Source organism: Chenopodium quinoa, unplaced genomic scaffold (assembly GCF_001683475.1).
Source record: "Chenopodium quinoa cultivar QQ74 unplaced genomic scaffold, ASM168347v1, whole genome shotgun sequence".
In the NCBI taxonomy this organism is placed as follows: Eukaryota; Viridiplantae; Streptophyta; class Magnoliopsida; order Caryophyllales; family Amaranthaceae; genus Chenopodium; species Chenopodium quinoa.
Genome location: NW_018744080.1, coordinates 3,371,203 through 3,388,234, shown reverse-complemented (window position 1 = coordinate 3,388,234; position 17,032 = coordinate 3,371,203). Strand labels below are relative to the sequence as shown.

At 34.3% G+C, this 17,032-nt stretch overlaps 2 protein-coding genes across 3 annotated transcripts in view; one reads left to right on the top strand and one right to left on the bottom strand.

Annotated features, from left to right (window-relative positions):
• Nucleotides 1–5,640: 5,640 nt before the first annotated feature.
• Nucleotides 5,641–10,623, top strand: LOC110691517 (heat stress transcription factor B-3-like). Its single transcript, XM_021868455.1, has 2 exons — nt 5,641–6,611; nt 9,861–10,623. Exons 1-2 carry the CDS (start codon nt 6,369–6,371, stop codon nt 10,374–10,376), a joined length of 759 nt encoding a protein of 252 aa, XP_021724147.1. The 5' UTR covers nt 5,641–6,368; the 3' UTR covers nt 10,377–10,623.
• A 1,954-nt stretch (nt 10,624–12,577) lies between these two features.
• The window catches only part of LOC110691516 (ABC transporter A family member 1-like), a 38,707-nt gene continuing 34,252 nt past the window's right edge, over nt 12,578–17,032 (bottom strand). For both annotated transcript variants that reach the window (XM_021868453.1, XM_021868454.1), the window contains 6 exons: nt 16,501–16,637; nt 16,335–16,409; nt 15,908–16,211; nt 13,956–14,089; nt 12,977–13,035; nt 12,578–12,900 (listed from right to left, as the gene is read on the bottom strand). In XM_021868453.1, the coding sequence (XP_021724145.1) occupies nt 12,819–12,900; nt 12,977–13,035; nt 13,956–14,089; nt 15,908–16,211; nt 16,335–16,409; nt 16,501–16,637 (791 nt within the window). In that variant the 3' untranslated portion in view covers nt 12,578–12,818. The remainder of the gene's footprint in view (nt 12,901–12,976; nt 13,036–13,955; nt 14,090–15,907; nt 16,212–16,334; nt 16,410–16,500; nt 16,638–17,032) is intronic.

Below are 17,032 nucleotides of genomic sequence, written 5' to 3'. Positions count from 1 at the left end.
GTGAACAACAGGTCGAGTTTAATTCAGGTTTTCACGGGTTAAAATGAGTTAGGGTCAGGAATAATTTGTGGCTTTTAATCAGGTCGGGTCATTTTCAAATCAATAATTTGCGAGTTTTAATTCGGGTTTTCAAGTCAATAATTTGCGGGTTATAATCAGGTCGGGTCATTTTCAAGTTGGGTCATTCTCGGGTTCAAGTCGGGTTTGGTTCAAGTCAATAATTTGCGGGTTATAATCTGGTTGGGTCATTCTTTTATTCAAGCCGGTTTATGTTCAAGTCAATAATTTGCAAGTTACAATTAGGTTGGGTAATTTCCAAGTCAGGTCATATTCAGGTTCAACTAACTATAAATAGATAATTATTATTTTTATCAAACTAATTATTTCCTTTGACTATAACATATATGGAAATATACTACAGAACTATATATAGTCTATAATTTAGGAAGATAATTATATCCTTTGACAATACAACAAATATTTTCTATATTTAACTCTTAAATTTGAGGATGATGCTTATTTCTTTTGCCGACCTAGACCGATTTGGTCTCCCTAGACAAAATGCTTTGATCAACAATAATAAGGTGGTTTAAATTGTATTTAAGGTGATTTGAAATCGGATAAGGAATAATTTGGGTTGAATTTAGGTCGGGTCAATAACAAGTCGTGTTAATTTCGAATTGAGTTAGTAACAAATCAGGTTGAATATTTGGGTCGGGCCGGGTAAGTAATAGGTCTGGTAAAATTCGGGTCGGGTCAATAACAAGTTGGGTTTAATTTGGGTAAGGTCAATAACAAGTCAGGTTGATTTCGGGTCGGGTTTGTAACAGGTTCGGTTAAATTCGAGTCAAGTTAGAAACGAGTCGGGTTGAATTCAGTTCAGGTTAGTAACAAGTCGGGTTAAATTCGGGTTTTGACGGGTTAAAACAGGTTTGGATCAATTTCGGTTCTAGTCGGATTCGGTGCAAGTTAATTAAATTGGCCATTGTAAACCGTTAAATCGGTGTAAGTTGTAAACCGGTAAAATGGTCGTTTAAAGGAAAATTGGATGGTTCTACCCACCTAATTCACTAATTGGACTCCCGAAGGGTATTAGGGACCATGTTAAAAATTTCGGCAATTTTTATTTCGGGCGAAAAAAAAGTCAAAAAATTCCAAAACTGAAGTCTAATATCCACGCTTTTTGAGAAAATTTGGAGGTTTAGGGACACATTGGTTAAAAGTCTTGAAATTTTAGGGAATACGTCTCGGGGTCATATAATATCATTAAGAACCATATATGATCATTATTTGTTATCATAAGTGTTCGTGGTAGGCTTAAATTAATGAAATCAGTGCAAGTTGTTAACCGGTAAATTGGTCGTTAAAAGGCAAATTGGATGGTTCCACCCATCTAATTGGACTCCCAAAGGGTATTAGAGGCCATGGTAAACATTTCAGAAGTTTTTATTTCAGGACGAAAAAAGTCAAAAAATTCAAAAATTGAAGTTTAATATCCACGCATTTTGTGAAATTTTGGAGGTTTCGGGGCCCGATATCAAAAAGCCTTGAAATTCTAGGAGATAAATATCATGGTCATCCATATAATGCCGTTTGGAACCATATATAATCATTATATGTTTTCATAAATGTTCGTGGTAGGCTTGAGTTAATGAAATCAGTGTAAGTTGCAAATCGATAAATTGGCTGTTTAAAGGAAAATTGGATGGTTCCACCACCTAATTGAACTCCCGGAGGGTTTTAGGGACCATGTTAAAAATTTCGGCAATTTTTACTTTCAGGCGAAAAAAAGTCAAAAAATTCCAAAATTGAAGTCTAATATCCACGTTTTTTGAGAAATTTTGGAGGTTTAGGGACCCAGTGTTGAAAAGTCTTGAAATTTTAGGGAATACATCTTGGGGTCATATAATACCATTAAGAACCATATATGATCATTATTTGTTGTCATAAGTGATCGTGGTAGGCTTAAGTTAATGAAATCGATGCAAGTTGTAAACCGGTAAATTGGTCGTTAAAAGGCAAATTGAATGGTTCCACCCATCCAATTGAAATCCCGAAGGGTATTAGAGGCCATAGTAAAAATTTCAGCATTATTTATTTCAGGACGAAAAAAGTCAAAAAATTCCAAAATTAAATCCATGCATTTTGCGAAATTTTGGAGGTTTCAAGACCCGTTGTCGAAAAGTCTTAAAATTTTAGGAGATACATCTCGGGTTCATATAATGCCGTTTGGAACCATTTATCATCATTTTATGTTTTCATAAATGTTCGTGGTAGGCTTGAGTTTATGAAATTAGTGCAAGTTGTAAACTGGTAAATTGGTTGTTTAAAGGCAAATTGGATAGTTCAACCAACCCAATTGGGCCTTGGAGGGTATTAGGAACCATGGTAAACATTTCGGCAATTTTATATCTGGATGAAATAAAGTAAAAAATTTCCAAAATTGAAGGCATTATACACGTTTTTTTAGACATTTCGAAGGTTTCGGGGCTTGGTGTTAAAAAACAATGAGATTTTATGAGATACATCTCTGGGTCATATAATGCCGTTTAGAACCATATTGATCATTATATGTTGTCATAAATGTTTGTGGTAGGCTTGAGTTAATGAAATCAATGCAAGTTGTAAACCGGTAAATTGGTGATTATTTAAAGGCAAATTGGATAGTTCCACCCAACCAATTGGACTCCCGGAGTGTATTAAGGACCATGGTAAACATTTCGCCTATTTTATTTTTGGTCGATAAAAAGTCAAAAAATTCCAAAATTGAAGGCTTATCCACGTTTTTGAGAAATTTTGGAGGTTTTGGGCCTGGTGCCGAAAATTCTTTAGATTTTAGGGGATACATATCGGGGTCTTATAATGTCATTTTGAACCATATATGATCATTATATATTGTCATAAATATTCGTGGTAGGTTTGACTTAATGAAATCGAAGAAGTTGTAAACCAGTAAATTGCCCGTTTAAAGGCAAATTTGATGGTTCCACCCACTCAATTGGATTCTCGGGGGGTATTAGAGACCATGGTAAACATTTCGGCAATTTTTATTTTCGGGCGAAAACAAGTCAAAAAATTAAATAATTCAAGGCTATATCAACGCTTTTTGAGAATTTTTGGAGTTTTCGAGGTCCGGTTTTGAAAAGTCTTGAAATTTTAGGGAATACATATCGGGATCATATAATGTCGAGCCATATATGATCATTTTATGTTGTCATAAATGTTCGTGGTAGGCTTGAATTAATGAAATCGGTGCAAGTTGTAAATCGTTAAATTGGTCGTTTAAAGGCAAATTGGATGGTTCCACCCACCCAATTGGACTCCAGAAGGGTATTAGGGACCGTGGTAAACATTTCGGCAATTTTTATATCCCGGCGAAAAAAAGTCAAAAAATTCCAAAATTGAAGGCTAATATCCACTATTTTAAGAAATTTCAATTGTTTCGGGCTAGGTGTCGAAAAGTATTGAGATTTTAGGGGATACATCTTGGGGTCATATAATGCCGTTTGGAACCATATATGATCATTATATATTGTCATAAATGTTCGTAGTAGGCTTGAGTTAATGAAATCGGTGCAAGTTGTAAACTGGTAGTTTGGTCATATAAAGGCAAATTGGATGGTTCCACCTTGCCAATTGGACTACCGGCGGGTATTAGGGACCATGGTAAACATTTCGGCAATTTTTATTTTCGGGTGAAAATAAGTCAAAAAATTCCAAAATTGAAGCTAATATCACGCTTTTTTGAAATTTTGGAGGTTTCGGGTAGAGCTGTCATTTCGGTTAAACGGGTCGGGTTTAGGTCGATAAGACTGGATTGGGTCATCTCGGGTCGGGTCAATTCGAATTAATTCCATAACTTATGCGGGTCAAGTTTGGGTTGGGTCATGCTTGAGTCGGGTTACGTTGGGACATACTTCTTATCGGGTTTGGGTCGGGTTTAGGTCGGATTAATAACAGATCGAGTTACGTACATTCGATTCGGGTGAACAATAAGTCGGGTTTAATTCGGGTTTTCACAGGTTAAAACGGGTTAGGGTAATTTTCGGGTTCGAGTCGGGTTCGGTTCAAGTCAATAATTTGCGGGTTAGAATCAGGTCGGGTCATTCTCGGGTTTGAGTCGTATTCGGTTCAAGTAAATAATTTGCGGGTTATAATTAGGTCGGGTCATTTTCAAGTCGGGTCAGTCTCGAGTTCAAGTCGGGTTCGGTTCAAGTCAATAATTTGCGGGTTATAATCAGGTTGGGTCATTTTCAAGTTGGGTCATTCTCGGATTTAAGTCGGGTTATGTTCAAGTCAATAATTTGCAGGTTACAATCAGGTCGGGTAATTTCCAAGTCAGGTCATATTCGGGTTCAACTAACTATAAATAGATAATTATCATTTTTATTAAGCTAATTATTTCCTTTGACTATAATATATATGACAATATACTAGGGAACTATAGTCTATAATTTAGGAAGATACTTATCTCCTTTGACCATACAACAAATATAATATATACTATATTTAATTCTTAAATTTGAGGATGATGCTCCTTTCTTTTGCTGGCCTGGACCGACTTGGTCTCCTTAGACAAAATGCTTTGATCAACAATAATAAGGTGGTCTAAATTGCATTTAAGGTGATTTGAAATCGGGTCAGGAACAATTTGGTTTGAATTTAGGTCAGGTCAACAACAAGTCGTGTTGATTTTGATCGAGTCGAGTTAGTAACAGATCGGGTTGAATTTTTTTGACGGGTTAGTAATAGGTCTGGTAAAATTCGGGTCAGGTCAATAACAAGTCGTGTTGAATTTGGGTCAGGTTAATAACAAGTCGAGTTGATTTCGGGTCAGGTTTGTAATAGGTTGGGTTAAATTTGGGTCGGGTTAGGAACGGGTTGGGTTGAATTCGGGTCAGGTTAGTAACAAGTCGGGTTAAATTCGGGTTTTGACGGGTTAAAATGTCGGGTTTGGTTCAGGTTAATAATTTACGGGTTACATTCGGGTCGGGTCATCTCCAGGTCAGTTCATGTTCGGATTTGGGTCTCACATACTTGGGTCAACTCGGGTCTAGAGTTTGTTTCAGGTCGGGTCAAGGCGGGTTTGGGTCACCATTTTTTCGGGTTCAGATGGTTCGGTTAATAATCGGGTTTGAGTCGGTATTTCGGGTCGGGTTAACTTTTGACAAATCTATATGGATTATAGGGAGTAGAGTTTGTTCTCCGTACCAATTTAATATGGATTAATTTTGGTCATAATTTTTTTGTCAATAATATTACAGTTTACCAAATATAAAAGATGTCCACGATATCACTCAAGATATTACGAAGCATTTTAGTACAAACTCTTTCATCAGAAATAATGGAAATCAATTTTACATACATCATTTTGATACATTGAGATGATTTCAACAAGCGAAATATTGACACGACAACATACATACATTTCTAAACACCAAAAAAAAAACATGCATACATCTCTTTCTTATGTATAGTATAAATTACATATATCAATGAAAATAGATTATATTACCCCCGTTAAAGGTTATGTGCAACGATTTGACATAAAGTAGAGGGGAAAAATGTCTAATCGTTGCACATAATCTGTTACGGAGGTAGTATAATAATGCAAAAATCAAAATTGTAAAATTAAAAAAAATGAAAGGGGTACTAAGGACTTGTTCTATTCATCTTAATTTCAGTTCAGTTCAATTCAACTCCAATCAGTTCAGTTTCTAATTTCCTTATTTTATAGACAAATTTCAGCTCTATTTAGTTTAATTTAGCCCCAATCAGTTCAGTTCAGTAAATCGAAATAGACCCTAATTTCAACAAAGAAACGAGGATTTTATACGAGAAAAAGGAAAAAAAAAAAAAAAGCAAAGCAAAACAAAATATATACGCGTACCTAATCTGAAAAGCATGAAACTAACTGTTGTTTCTAGTTAGTACGGACTATATAAAGACAGTCCAACATTGAACATACGTTTCAACAACTTCATATTACATAATTCTTCCAAACTCAGAAATGTAGAGAGAGAGAGAAAATCAAATAAATAAATAAATACAAAATTTAGTGAGAGAAAAATAACAAAGGGAAGAAATTAAAGAAAAACATCATCTAAGAAAAGCTTCCTTGCAAATCTCATGAACTGTGGTGTCGTCTTGGGTTTCTACTGCTGGGGTTGGGAGTTCTTAACTGCCCTTCTTCTTTTCTCAACCCTTTTTTATTCTTCTTTTTAATCATATTTTTTTCTTCCTTTTGTTTTATTTTTAACAAATTTCTAAGATTTTTATTCCTTTCTTTTATAACATAAAAAAGGGTTAAGAAAATTAGTATTTTTTGTAAAGCACAAAAACATAAAAAAAAAAAAAAAAAGATTTTAATGGAAGGTGTTTGTGAGAAGGGGTTGTTTGAGTATGGAATAATTAGGAAATCAAATCCACCACCCTTTTTGTTGAAGACATACATGCTTGTGGATGATCCCGAGACCGACACCGTTGTATCGTGGAACGAAGGCGGTACCGCCTTCGTGGTGTGGCAGCCGGCCGAGTTTGCCCGGGACTTGCTCCCTACTTTCTTCAAGCATTGCAACTTCTCTAGCTTTGTTAGACAACTCAATACTTACGTAAGTTTTGCTAAACTATTATTGTTATAGTCAACTTTAATGGTTAATTTTAAAACATAATTTTATGTACACTTTGAGCAATTTTGTAACATTTTAAAATTGACTAGTCATATAATGTAGTAAATATTTATTAAAAAATGTCTAGTCTATTTTTAAAGGTATATAAGCATAATTTTAATAATTAGAAAAATTAATCAAAATTAGGAACATCATTTTGATCTTTAATTATGATTATGTTGATCTTAATGTTGTTGTTTGTTGTTGCGGGTTTGCCAAGTTTATTTAATCATGATTAACAAATGGGAAAAGGATTAAAGGTTAAAAGCTATTGTCAACAAGTTGATTATGATTGTAGTTGGTATTTGTCTGTTTGTAACAAAGATATAAGTTAATTAATCCTTCAAGTTACGTTTACTTGGGTAATTACAATTTTATAGATTTACTTTAGGTAAACAACAATGTAAATATTTTGTATTTCATTTGTCTTGAAAAGTTTAGTAAGCGGTCACATGTACTATTTTAGGATATTGAGACTATGATGAGTAAAGTTCGTCATGCTATATTACCGAGTAATACATAATGATTTATAAGTCGTAATCTTGAATCGAACAAATGTAAAATATAATTAAATGGTTACCTAATGATACCTTACTGGACAAAATTACATTTAAATCTTATTATTAATATTTCCTATAATACAAGTATTATAGTAATGGTTTATCTAATGTATGTAACTATTATGTAACACTTTGCTAAAAAAAAAATTGATTATGAGTGTTAATTATAAAATCCATACCCATTTTCAAAATTGTTCATAAACTATTTTACTCTGTACTCCCTCCGTCCCTGATTGATAGTCACTTTTACTAAAAAAAATCACGGGAATTAAGGAGAAATAAAGAAAGTACATTGAAAAAATAAATTCACATTGGGTATGCAAAAAACTAGAGAGAGAAAGTAATTAAAGTATATAGGAAAGTAAAATTTACATGGAAAAGTTAAATTTGCACAAATATTTTTGCAAATGTTACAGAATTTTGGTAAAAAATAATATTAATGGAACTTGAAAAAAGCAAATGTGACTAACATTTTTAGTCACCAAAAATGGCAAAAGTGACTATTAATTGGGAACGGAGGGAGAATTAATTTTCTTTCCATATTTTAATGATTGTAATTAATATACAAATAATACAGAGTAATTGCAATTTTGTAGACATACATGCATCTCTCCTTTATAGGATGGATTAAGTTAATTCTTTTTTTATTTTTGGTAATTTAAATGAGTTTAGTGAAATTTAATATAGGTTGAATAATGAGAAGTTGAAGGACCCTCATTATTAGTCCTACATATCATTAATATTATTGATAAGATAAATATGGATAATTAGCAATAAACATTTAATTATTCAAATGATAAAATAATGAGCTTAATTAATCCAAGTCAAATAATGAAAGTTTCAAGTAATAAAAAATTTCATCAACCCAATACTATGACTTAACACTTATTTGCTATGTTTTCGATAAAAAAACCTTTTATATGCTAAATTCCGAGATTTAGGGCCTGTTCTGATTGACTGAACTAAGTTGAACTGAACTGAACTGAATATTTTATGTGAGAAGAAAATTAAAAATTATACTGAACTGAATTGAAAATAATCTGAAGAGAACATGCCCTTATAGACCCGGATAAAAGGTATAAGAAAAATCTTCATCTCATAAACCATGACTCTTAAGGACCAAACTCCTAATTATAAGATCACAAGATAATTAACTTTCTATCTAAGTTCTAAAAATTACACCCTTGATATATAAACAAAATTGATAAAAAAAATCTTACATACATTCAAGTACACATAAAAGTACGTGCACCTAAATTAACAGGGATACCGGATACGAATAGTAATATCCATTTGATATGTGTAAAGTACTAGTTTTGTACTATTTGCTTACAAAGTAAATGGTCAAATACTGTGAATATGATGGGGCTAGATGAGTCAAACTCTGAACGAGAAATTTGGAAATTGGAAGTATCAATCATCTCTTTTTTAGCTTTGTTCTAGATTAAGCTGGATAATGTGGAATAGCCACTTGACTTTTTTTTTTTTTTTGCAGCATTAAATGTCACTTGAACATTCGTCTTATTCTAATAGTAATTTTTTTTAGAGGAAAACAATAAAGGGAAAATTTGACGAAGAAAATAGAAAAAAAAAAAAAAAAAAAAAGAGGGGGTTGGTAGGTTTTGTATTCTACACGTTTTCTTTCCTTATTTTCTTAATAAGGTGTCAATTTTTTAAATTGCGGAATTGGTAACATCTTTGGAAAAATGTATAGAAAAGAATAAAGTTGAAACCTTTATTTATTTTAGTTTTAAATCCATGGGCTGCCCTTCTATTGATCAAATTATGTAGTAGGTGGTGTAATTCGTCAATTTTATGGTTTGAGATTCAATACTTATATTGTCTATATTTGATGACACTTGATCGTGTAGCATACATATGTAGCTTTCTCCTTATTGATACATTATACATTATGTTAGGTATAAGTGTGAGTAGAATTTGTCCTACATTGAAAAAGAAAGCAAATATCTTTCGATTTATAATCTACGTTGCATAACTACGGCTACTAACACAGATACGGATATAAAACGAATACGAGAAAACGACTATCTCAAAATAAGTGACACGGGTATGAAATGTTAAAATTCATGTAATATATTTTTTAAAAGAGTTTGACCATATATTTGTCATTTCGCCTCCTCATTAGATCATATATCATATTAACAATGTGATTTATATGAAGACACTCCTATTATTTAATAATTACCTTACATATCTTAATTTACTTAAATTTTCTCATTTTAAAAAGTTGAACAACCCCATATCATAGTAGGATACAGTCCGAGACGTATCGTCGCGTGTCCCACGAGTGTCGGTGTCTGACACGGTGTCCGACACGGATAGTTGGATGAAGTGTCCATGCATCCTAATTTATAATCCAAGCAGTTTATTCCTCCTATTGTCAATTAATTTTAAAATGAAACCTCGTTGTGGGCTTTGGTTTATGGCTTATCTCTCTTGTGTCCTCTCTTATAGTACTAATATTGGGTTATTTGTATGGACCAATAAAATAATCGTTTTCCCATTTGCCCTCAGTTATTTCTTCAATATATGCCCTATTTTCTCTATAATCATGCACTATTTTATTTAATCAGCTTAAATAATATTGTGTATTTCCTGTTTTCATACTCAGGGGTTTAGGAAAGTGGCAACAAGCAGATGGGAGTTCTGCAACGACATGTTCCAAAGAGGCAAGAAAGAATTGATAGGCCAAATTCGACGTCGGAAAGCCTGGGCACACCGTCCACAACCACCAACGGTTGCAGCCAACCCAACAAACTCCGAAGCTCCTCCAAATAAACATGATGAAGATCAAAGATCCTCATCAACTTCATCATCCTCTGAGCTCAACATTCTAGTGGATGAAAACAAGAGACTAAAGAAGGAAAACGGGGTGCTAAGCTCAGAGCTCACAAACATGAAGAACAAGTGCAAGGAGCTACTTGACTTGGTCGCGGTCTACACAAACCGAAAGGAAGATCAAAGCCAAGGCAGCAACAGCAACAATGATGATGACGAAAACTACGAAAAACAGCCAAAGCTGTTTGGGGTAAGATTACAAGTCCAAAGTGAAAAAGAGAGAAAGAGGAAGAGGTCAGAAGAAGTTTATGAGACGGCAAGACTTTTATTATCTCAATCATGCAAGTAACAAGGCTGCAAATATGAATACAAGTCCATTATTAGAACTTGGTTTAATTTAGCTGTCTTAGTCTTAGAAATTTATCCTGATGAAAACTACAGTTCAGTTAATTACAAGTATGATTATTGAACTTTAATTAGTGAAGAATTCAGGAACATAATTGTAGATAAATGTTTGTTCTAGTTCACAAGTAAACTAGAAATTATGAATAAAGGTTGACATATGATATAGTTTATAACTTTATATTGGCTTATTAGTCTTTCTTTCACTCTAAAAGATATGATTGTGAACTAATAAATAGAAAGGTACTTGTTCTACACTTTAGAATGTGATCAAGAGAAGGTAAATAAGTGAAATAACAATCAAATCACGCTATCAGATATTTCAGTTGAATTTTCTGTAAAACCCTCTTTCTTTTCAATCTAGATCACCTGTTTCAATGATGGATTTTCTGCTTGTATGAACCAAAAATGTATTTGGACTAAGTGACTAACCCTAGCCACAAGCCATAAAGAAACATCTTTTGCAATAGAAAATGACATACTAGTATTTGTCTTCATAATAACTATACTAAGTCGGCTGTCACTTAACTACTTAAGCAAGTTAAAAATGACAGTTACTTAATAAACTTAGATTGCTTCATTTTTTTTTCTAGAAAATGTGCATACAACACGGGTAATTCCAAGTTTCTCTTCTTGATAAACAAGAAGCGTTTCTCATGAGGGTAAATTTGGAATTACCTGTTGACGGAGTGAACCTACCGTTACCCCCTTGTTCAACTTACCCCCTTTTGCAATTTACCACTGTTGTGAGTACTGCCCAGAATTAATTCCCACCTCCGGCGATAAATCGTCGAAAGCGGGAGACAAATTTGAGGTGTCGATCAATTCAAAGGACTGCTAACAGTAGGAATAAGCTTCAATGGAGGGAATTGAGTCTAGAACGAGGAATTCGAACTCGACGACAGCTTCAATGGAGGAATTATTCAAGTTCGATGACAGCGTCAATGGAGGAAGGTAACCCTTACCCTTTGGGGTTAACCATGCCATAAATTTTACCCTTTCTTATTGGGTTTTTCGTTTGATTTTGGCGGCGAAGCCGCCTATGTTCGCCGCCGATAATGGTGGTTGTCCCCGGTGTAGACGAAAGAGGAAGATGATGGGTGACGGTGGGGACGAAGAGGAAGATGATGAGGTGACGGTGGGGACGAAAGAGGAAGGTGATGGTGGAGGTGTTTGTTGTCGGTGGAGGTGGAGGTGAAGGCAAGCTGAAATGGAACGCCGCTAACGTTACACCATGTAACGGCGTCTTCATTAGTCCAGGTGACTTCCTCAATGGAACTCACAGTCAGCATTTATTCAGCTTAAAAACCATTTGTTTACAATTCCCTAGGCGTTTTTATTACACATTTGCCACTAGAGAAACACTTCTTGTTTATCAAGAAGAGAAACTGAGGCGCCCCCATACAACACTTTGTTAGCAAATAAGGTGCTAAAAGTGGGAATATTAAGCTATATCAAAGATTATTTAGACCTATCGACCAACACCATGTTTTTTTTTCTTCCAGCAATCCTAAATTAAGAATTTAGGACTCCCGTAATAAAAATGACAGATTATGAAAATGTACAAATGGGTATTTTTTAAGGAATTCTGGAACTTAAAATAAGCTATATTCCTTAAAAAAAAAAAAAAAACACCCAAGATATTGTTTCCACTCATTAATTTATGCCCGATTTTTTTTGGTTTTACAATGATATTGGCAATGAGTGATAGACTCATAGAGCCAATGAGTCTTAGGTGTTGAACAATTCAGAATAGTCTAAATTTTGGAATCTCGGGGCTAGGAAATTACTTATCGTATATTGGACAGTGAGACGCAATATTTGGGTCTTTATCTTATATATTGGACACTGATTATCTAGGGACTCAAGTCACATTGCTGATCAAAATCGAACAATTCCCCACAATATAGTTCCTTGGGTTCAAATGTTAGTCCCTCGGGTTAACAAAAAGTTAGTCCATTACATAAATTATTTTTTGCGTTTGTCAAGGGGATGGAAAGAGTTAACTCAAGCAAACAAAGTGGCCAAAACGACGTCACTTCTTGAGCACTTCTGCAATTGTACAAGCTCATCCATGGCTTCAACTGCCATATATGCTATTCGATATCTTCAACTTTACGAAACCAATTAGATGTGAAACACATATCATAATTTCAATTAGATTGATTCACATTTAACTTGTTAATAATATACATAAATATTCACTCAATATGTTGGTTATACAAGATAAAACAAAATCAAAATTTGTGCTCAATCACTGTATAATTATGAGGTTAATATGAACAAACTATTGTGGTCTCTACCTATTGCAGGCACGTCAGTGACACTAACCTTAAGTTTGCCTCAACAAGATACAGAAGCCTCCTAGTATTCAAGTTAGCATATATCATCACGAGTTAGCAGCAAAGTGATTAAAAATGGTCTCCAAAGTGGATTGACTGATGCTATATTCTGCTATACCAACTTGAGTCCTGCAAGAGTATTTTCCATACAAGTTATAAACAAAAAAGAGAGGCAGGATGATTAATAAATTTAGCAATTCTTTACCTGTTCCGTTCGATGTGACCAAAAGCATCTGCCAATGACAGATCCTCGCCAAATGGTAACTGCAAAGAAAAAGTTTATCACATACTAACTTGATTTGAAGCAGCTGACCAAGAAACAGATGAACATCAATGACTTTCTACTAGGTATTTAAATGTCAAATTATGGTTCAAATTGGCCAGAAAAGAACTCCATTGAACATAAATGTACATTTGCAAGATACAGTGGCAAATCCATGTTGGTTTGAGTACACACGCAGATCCTTTTTGGTTGGGACCAAAGGTTTACCCCTTCCATCCCGTTTGCACCAATTTCCTTAAGCTGCAGATTACTCCCTCTATCCCGTAGTTTGCACCAATTTCCTTATGAGTTTGTACTTTTTAGTTTGCCCCATAATATTAATAACCATGGGGACAATCACTTTACTCTGACCAAACAAAAGGGAAGGGAGGGATTATTACCTATGATGCAAAGCTGTGCCGGTGTACCCAGATATCAGAAACACTAATTGGGGGGACAGAATTGAATGTCTAATGCAATAATGCTAGAGAATTATAATACGGATACTATGAGGGATATAATAAGGCAATTGCACAGACTGGATCACAAGTCACTGAAATCATACAATCTAGACAAGTTGGACATAAGGGATGAAAGGCAAAAAGGCTTATTGATCAAAGCAGAAAAAGTCATAGGATCAGTTTTCCTTCACACAGTATTTTGAGATCAGAGTGCAACTGTGGTATAGTGGTATTTTTACTCCAATCAAGATAAGCCAACAAGACCAATCATTATTCCAGACATTTTAAGTGACAACATCCACAAGCTAATCTCAAAATCTATAACTAAAGTATTTGCACGAATATTTACCACTTTCTTTGCCCTATAATTACAATAACATTGGATGGCAGGTAGCAAATGAAAAAAACAATAAAAAAATTATCAAGGATAAGAGAAGAAAAGCAGCAAAAATTTCCAGTACCTGGTATCTAGCACTCAATCCATTGCACCCCTGAAAAGTAGAACCAGGAAATGATGATAGAATAAAGGACTCTATTACACTGAACTTGTCCTTTGTCAACCACCATTCAGTGAAAACCGGTAACGGGATGCCACCTACAAAAAAGCATAATCAAGTTAAAAAATGCATCACTTCTATTCTTATAGCTAGAAGCACAACATAGCTTTCTATGAAAGGAAAGCTCAAAATAGTTTCGACAAGCAGTACATGAATATTTCAAAGAATCAGAGCGAGAAAAAAATAGCTTAATTAGAACAATAGTTACAGGCTTACAGCCCTACTACACCGGTAGTAAAATAGCTTGCATGAGTTCAATCTCACTTTGGGAAGTAAAATTTGACATTAAATCTACTCAGCTAGTTTATATCGTGTTCTTGCACCAATATATCATGAGAATTTGTCATACAAGACAAAGCGCTCAAGAATTTAATAAATATCGCAAGCGTCTTAGGTGGATTAATTCTAGGGAGGTTTTCAGTTTATCATACTGCATCACATTGACAATTGCAGTGAAACTGATTAATTTAATAAAATATCATAGGGGACAAGCTACGACTATCAATATGAAGACGATTTCTTTGTTGTGAGATAAAAAATAAATGTCCCATCTGTCATCTGCACATGCTTCAAGGAAGGTGAATAAGAAAACAAAAAATAATTTGGTTGATTAAAGGTGAATATAACAAACACGATAGTGGAGTTTGGTTGATTTAAAATTTAAAATTGAATAACAGAAGAGGATACTAGAATTTGGTTGTTTAAAAGTGAATTTAAAATTAGCAAAGGTGAATTAAACTTTTATACAGGGACAAATAGTTTTTGGGTGAAAAGAGACTTTTATTTGAGGACGGAGGGCGTATAAAATTTGCTGCTAGCAAGTTGGGAAATCAAGTAAGCTAGTTAAGTCCACCAAAATATCAGATCGCAATGCCCTACACAATCCATATAGGGCTGGCGATATTTTCTAGTTGAGAAACAAATCCAAAATTGAATTACAAATATTCTAAAACCATGGTTTGGGTATTTTGATTTGACCCTAGTTCGAACGTTTGATACGATTTCCTTTCATATCTCGGTGGTGAAGGGATGGAGGACTAGGACAGAAAGTAAGAGCGCCACTTTTGGCACAATGGGCCTCTTGTTGGAGGCCTGCATGACGAAATAATAACTCAGTAGTAAGGGCACGGAGCCCCTCAAAATTGCATGGGAAGTTAGGGCTTTCAACCCCTAAATCAAATAGTGAACTGTATATGCTTTCTGCTCTTTGGTAGTTTGAAAAATTCACAACTGTAAGTAATCAGCTATCTTAACTAAATAATGTACCAAATCCACAATGCAGTGAAATCAAACATTAGAATATGTATATTAGACGATGAACCCATACTCTTCCTCTTGAATGACCATTAAATCAAAAATATAAAAAGGATTATTGATTCTCTTTAGTCCATCAATCATGGGTATTATAACATTGTGCAACCAAGGCACCAAGTTCTCATTACCTTGATTTAAAAGGCAATGAATTTTCATCACTAATATCAATTCATAATGCAGACCATCTACAAATATCAATTAGTTGGCAAAGAAGTTAGCAGGACACATGCACGAAAAACACTGAAAACTTTGTCTGAAAAAGAAAATCCACTTCATTTCTGCAATTATTGCTAAGCTTCCGGACCAAGTGCATACACTGTTGCCCCTTCATAATCCAGATTATATCTCAATTATAAATATATTGAAATTAAAATTACAAATCCACATTTTAAACCAAGACATGAAATTAGCAGGTAATCATACTATTCAACATGCAAGCTTCAACTATAAATATATGATCCAATCACTTTTAATGAAAAGAAAAACCATAAGCAGCTACATATACAGTAAGAAAAAGCAGAGATTGAGGGAAGAGGCCATACCATCACGGATCAGTTGATCTGATAACTGTTCACTTAACATCTTATCAGATGCCATACTTGAATTTATTAGAGTACCTACTCGTTCTTCATTGCCAAGACATCGAGCTATCATCACTATCAAGTCTCTTGACAAGCTGATTTCAGCTACCGGTATACTGTCAGCTGTGATATCATCAGCAGTCCCAATGCAAGTCTCCAAGTCTCCTAGTAAGCTTTTAGGATGAGATGGAACTTCAGCAAGCTTCTCTTGAATCATCAACGATAGAGCTTCCAGTTGCTCAGACTTTACTTCCGTTGGTTTTATCTGAAAAACAGAGGTAAAGTTGTAAGATATCCTCAGTTACTCACATGTTGTCTCTTTTCTACTTTCTTGTGCAATATACAATTTTCCTTCCAGAGGGATTAGAGTTGAAAATATGATTAGTACCTCCAGCTCAAGATGATTTCCAAATCGTGTCTTCAAATGCTGTGGACTTCCAATACATCTTAAACGTCCCCCAACCTTAAAATCACAATAGTTAAATAATATGGTCACTAAAAGCTGCAAATTAAAAGTGGAGCTTAAAAAAGACAATGAATAATATTCTTCTTACCATTATTCCCATCCTGGTGCACAGTGCCTGGGCTTCATTCATGCTGTGTGTAGTGAGTATAACTGCTGTTTTCCCTCGTCTTGTAGATAGGTGGGAAATAACATCCCACATGAATCTTTTAGCTATAGGATCCATGCCTACAGGGATAATTAATTACACAGAATAAATTCATCTTTAGTTGAGCCTCAACATATTTTGAAAGAGGGGAGTGGCCAGGTGAAGGGGGGGGGGGGGTTGGGGTGGGGTGGAGAGAATCAGATCAAGACCATCAAGTCTGCACACCATTAGCTAAGAGCAATACCAATTGAGAGTTCATAACACATTATAATTCTCAAAAGATCATTCGATTAAGATTAAGACATAATTGTTTTGAAGAATATCAACAAAAAATTATAACTGTCTAAACGAGGGTTGAGGGTTGGTTTCGTTCACCATCCAGTCTAGACAACAGAAGAAAAAAAAAATAATAAAAAAAATAAAAAAAAAAAATAAAAAAAAATAAAAATAAAAAATAGCAGAAGGCAAAATGAAT

Excerpts from the sequence above, each read along its gene's own strand:
- LOC110691517 (XM_021868455.1), top strand. The coding sequence starts at position 6,369 with ATGGAAGGTGTTTGTGAGAAGGGGTTGTTTGAGTATGGAATAATTAGG. Across the intron at positions 6,612-9,860 it reads TTAGACAACTCAATACTTAC|GGGTTTAGGAAAGTGGCAAC; the intron begins GTAAGTTTTGCT and ends TTTCATACTCAG.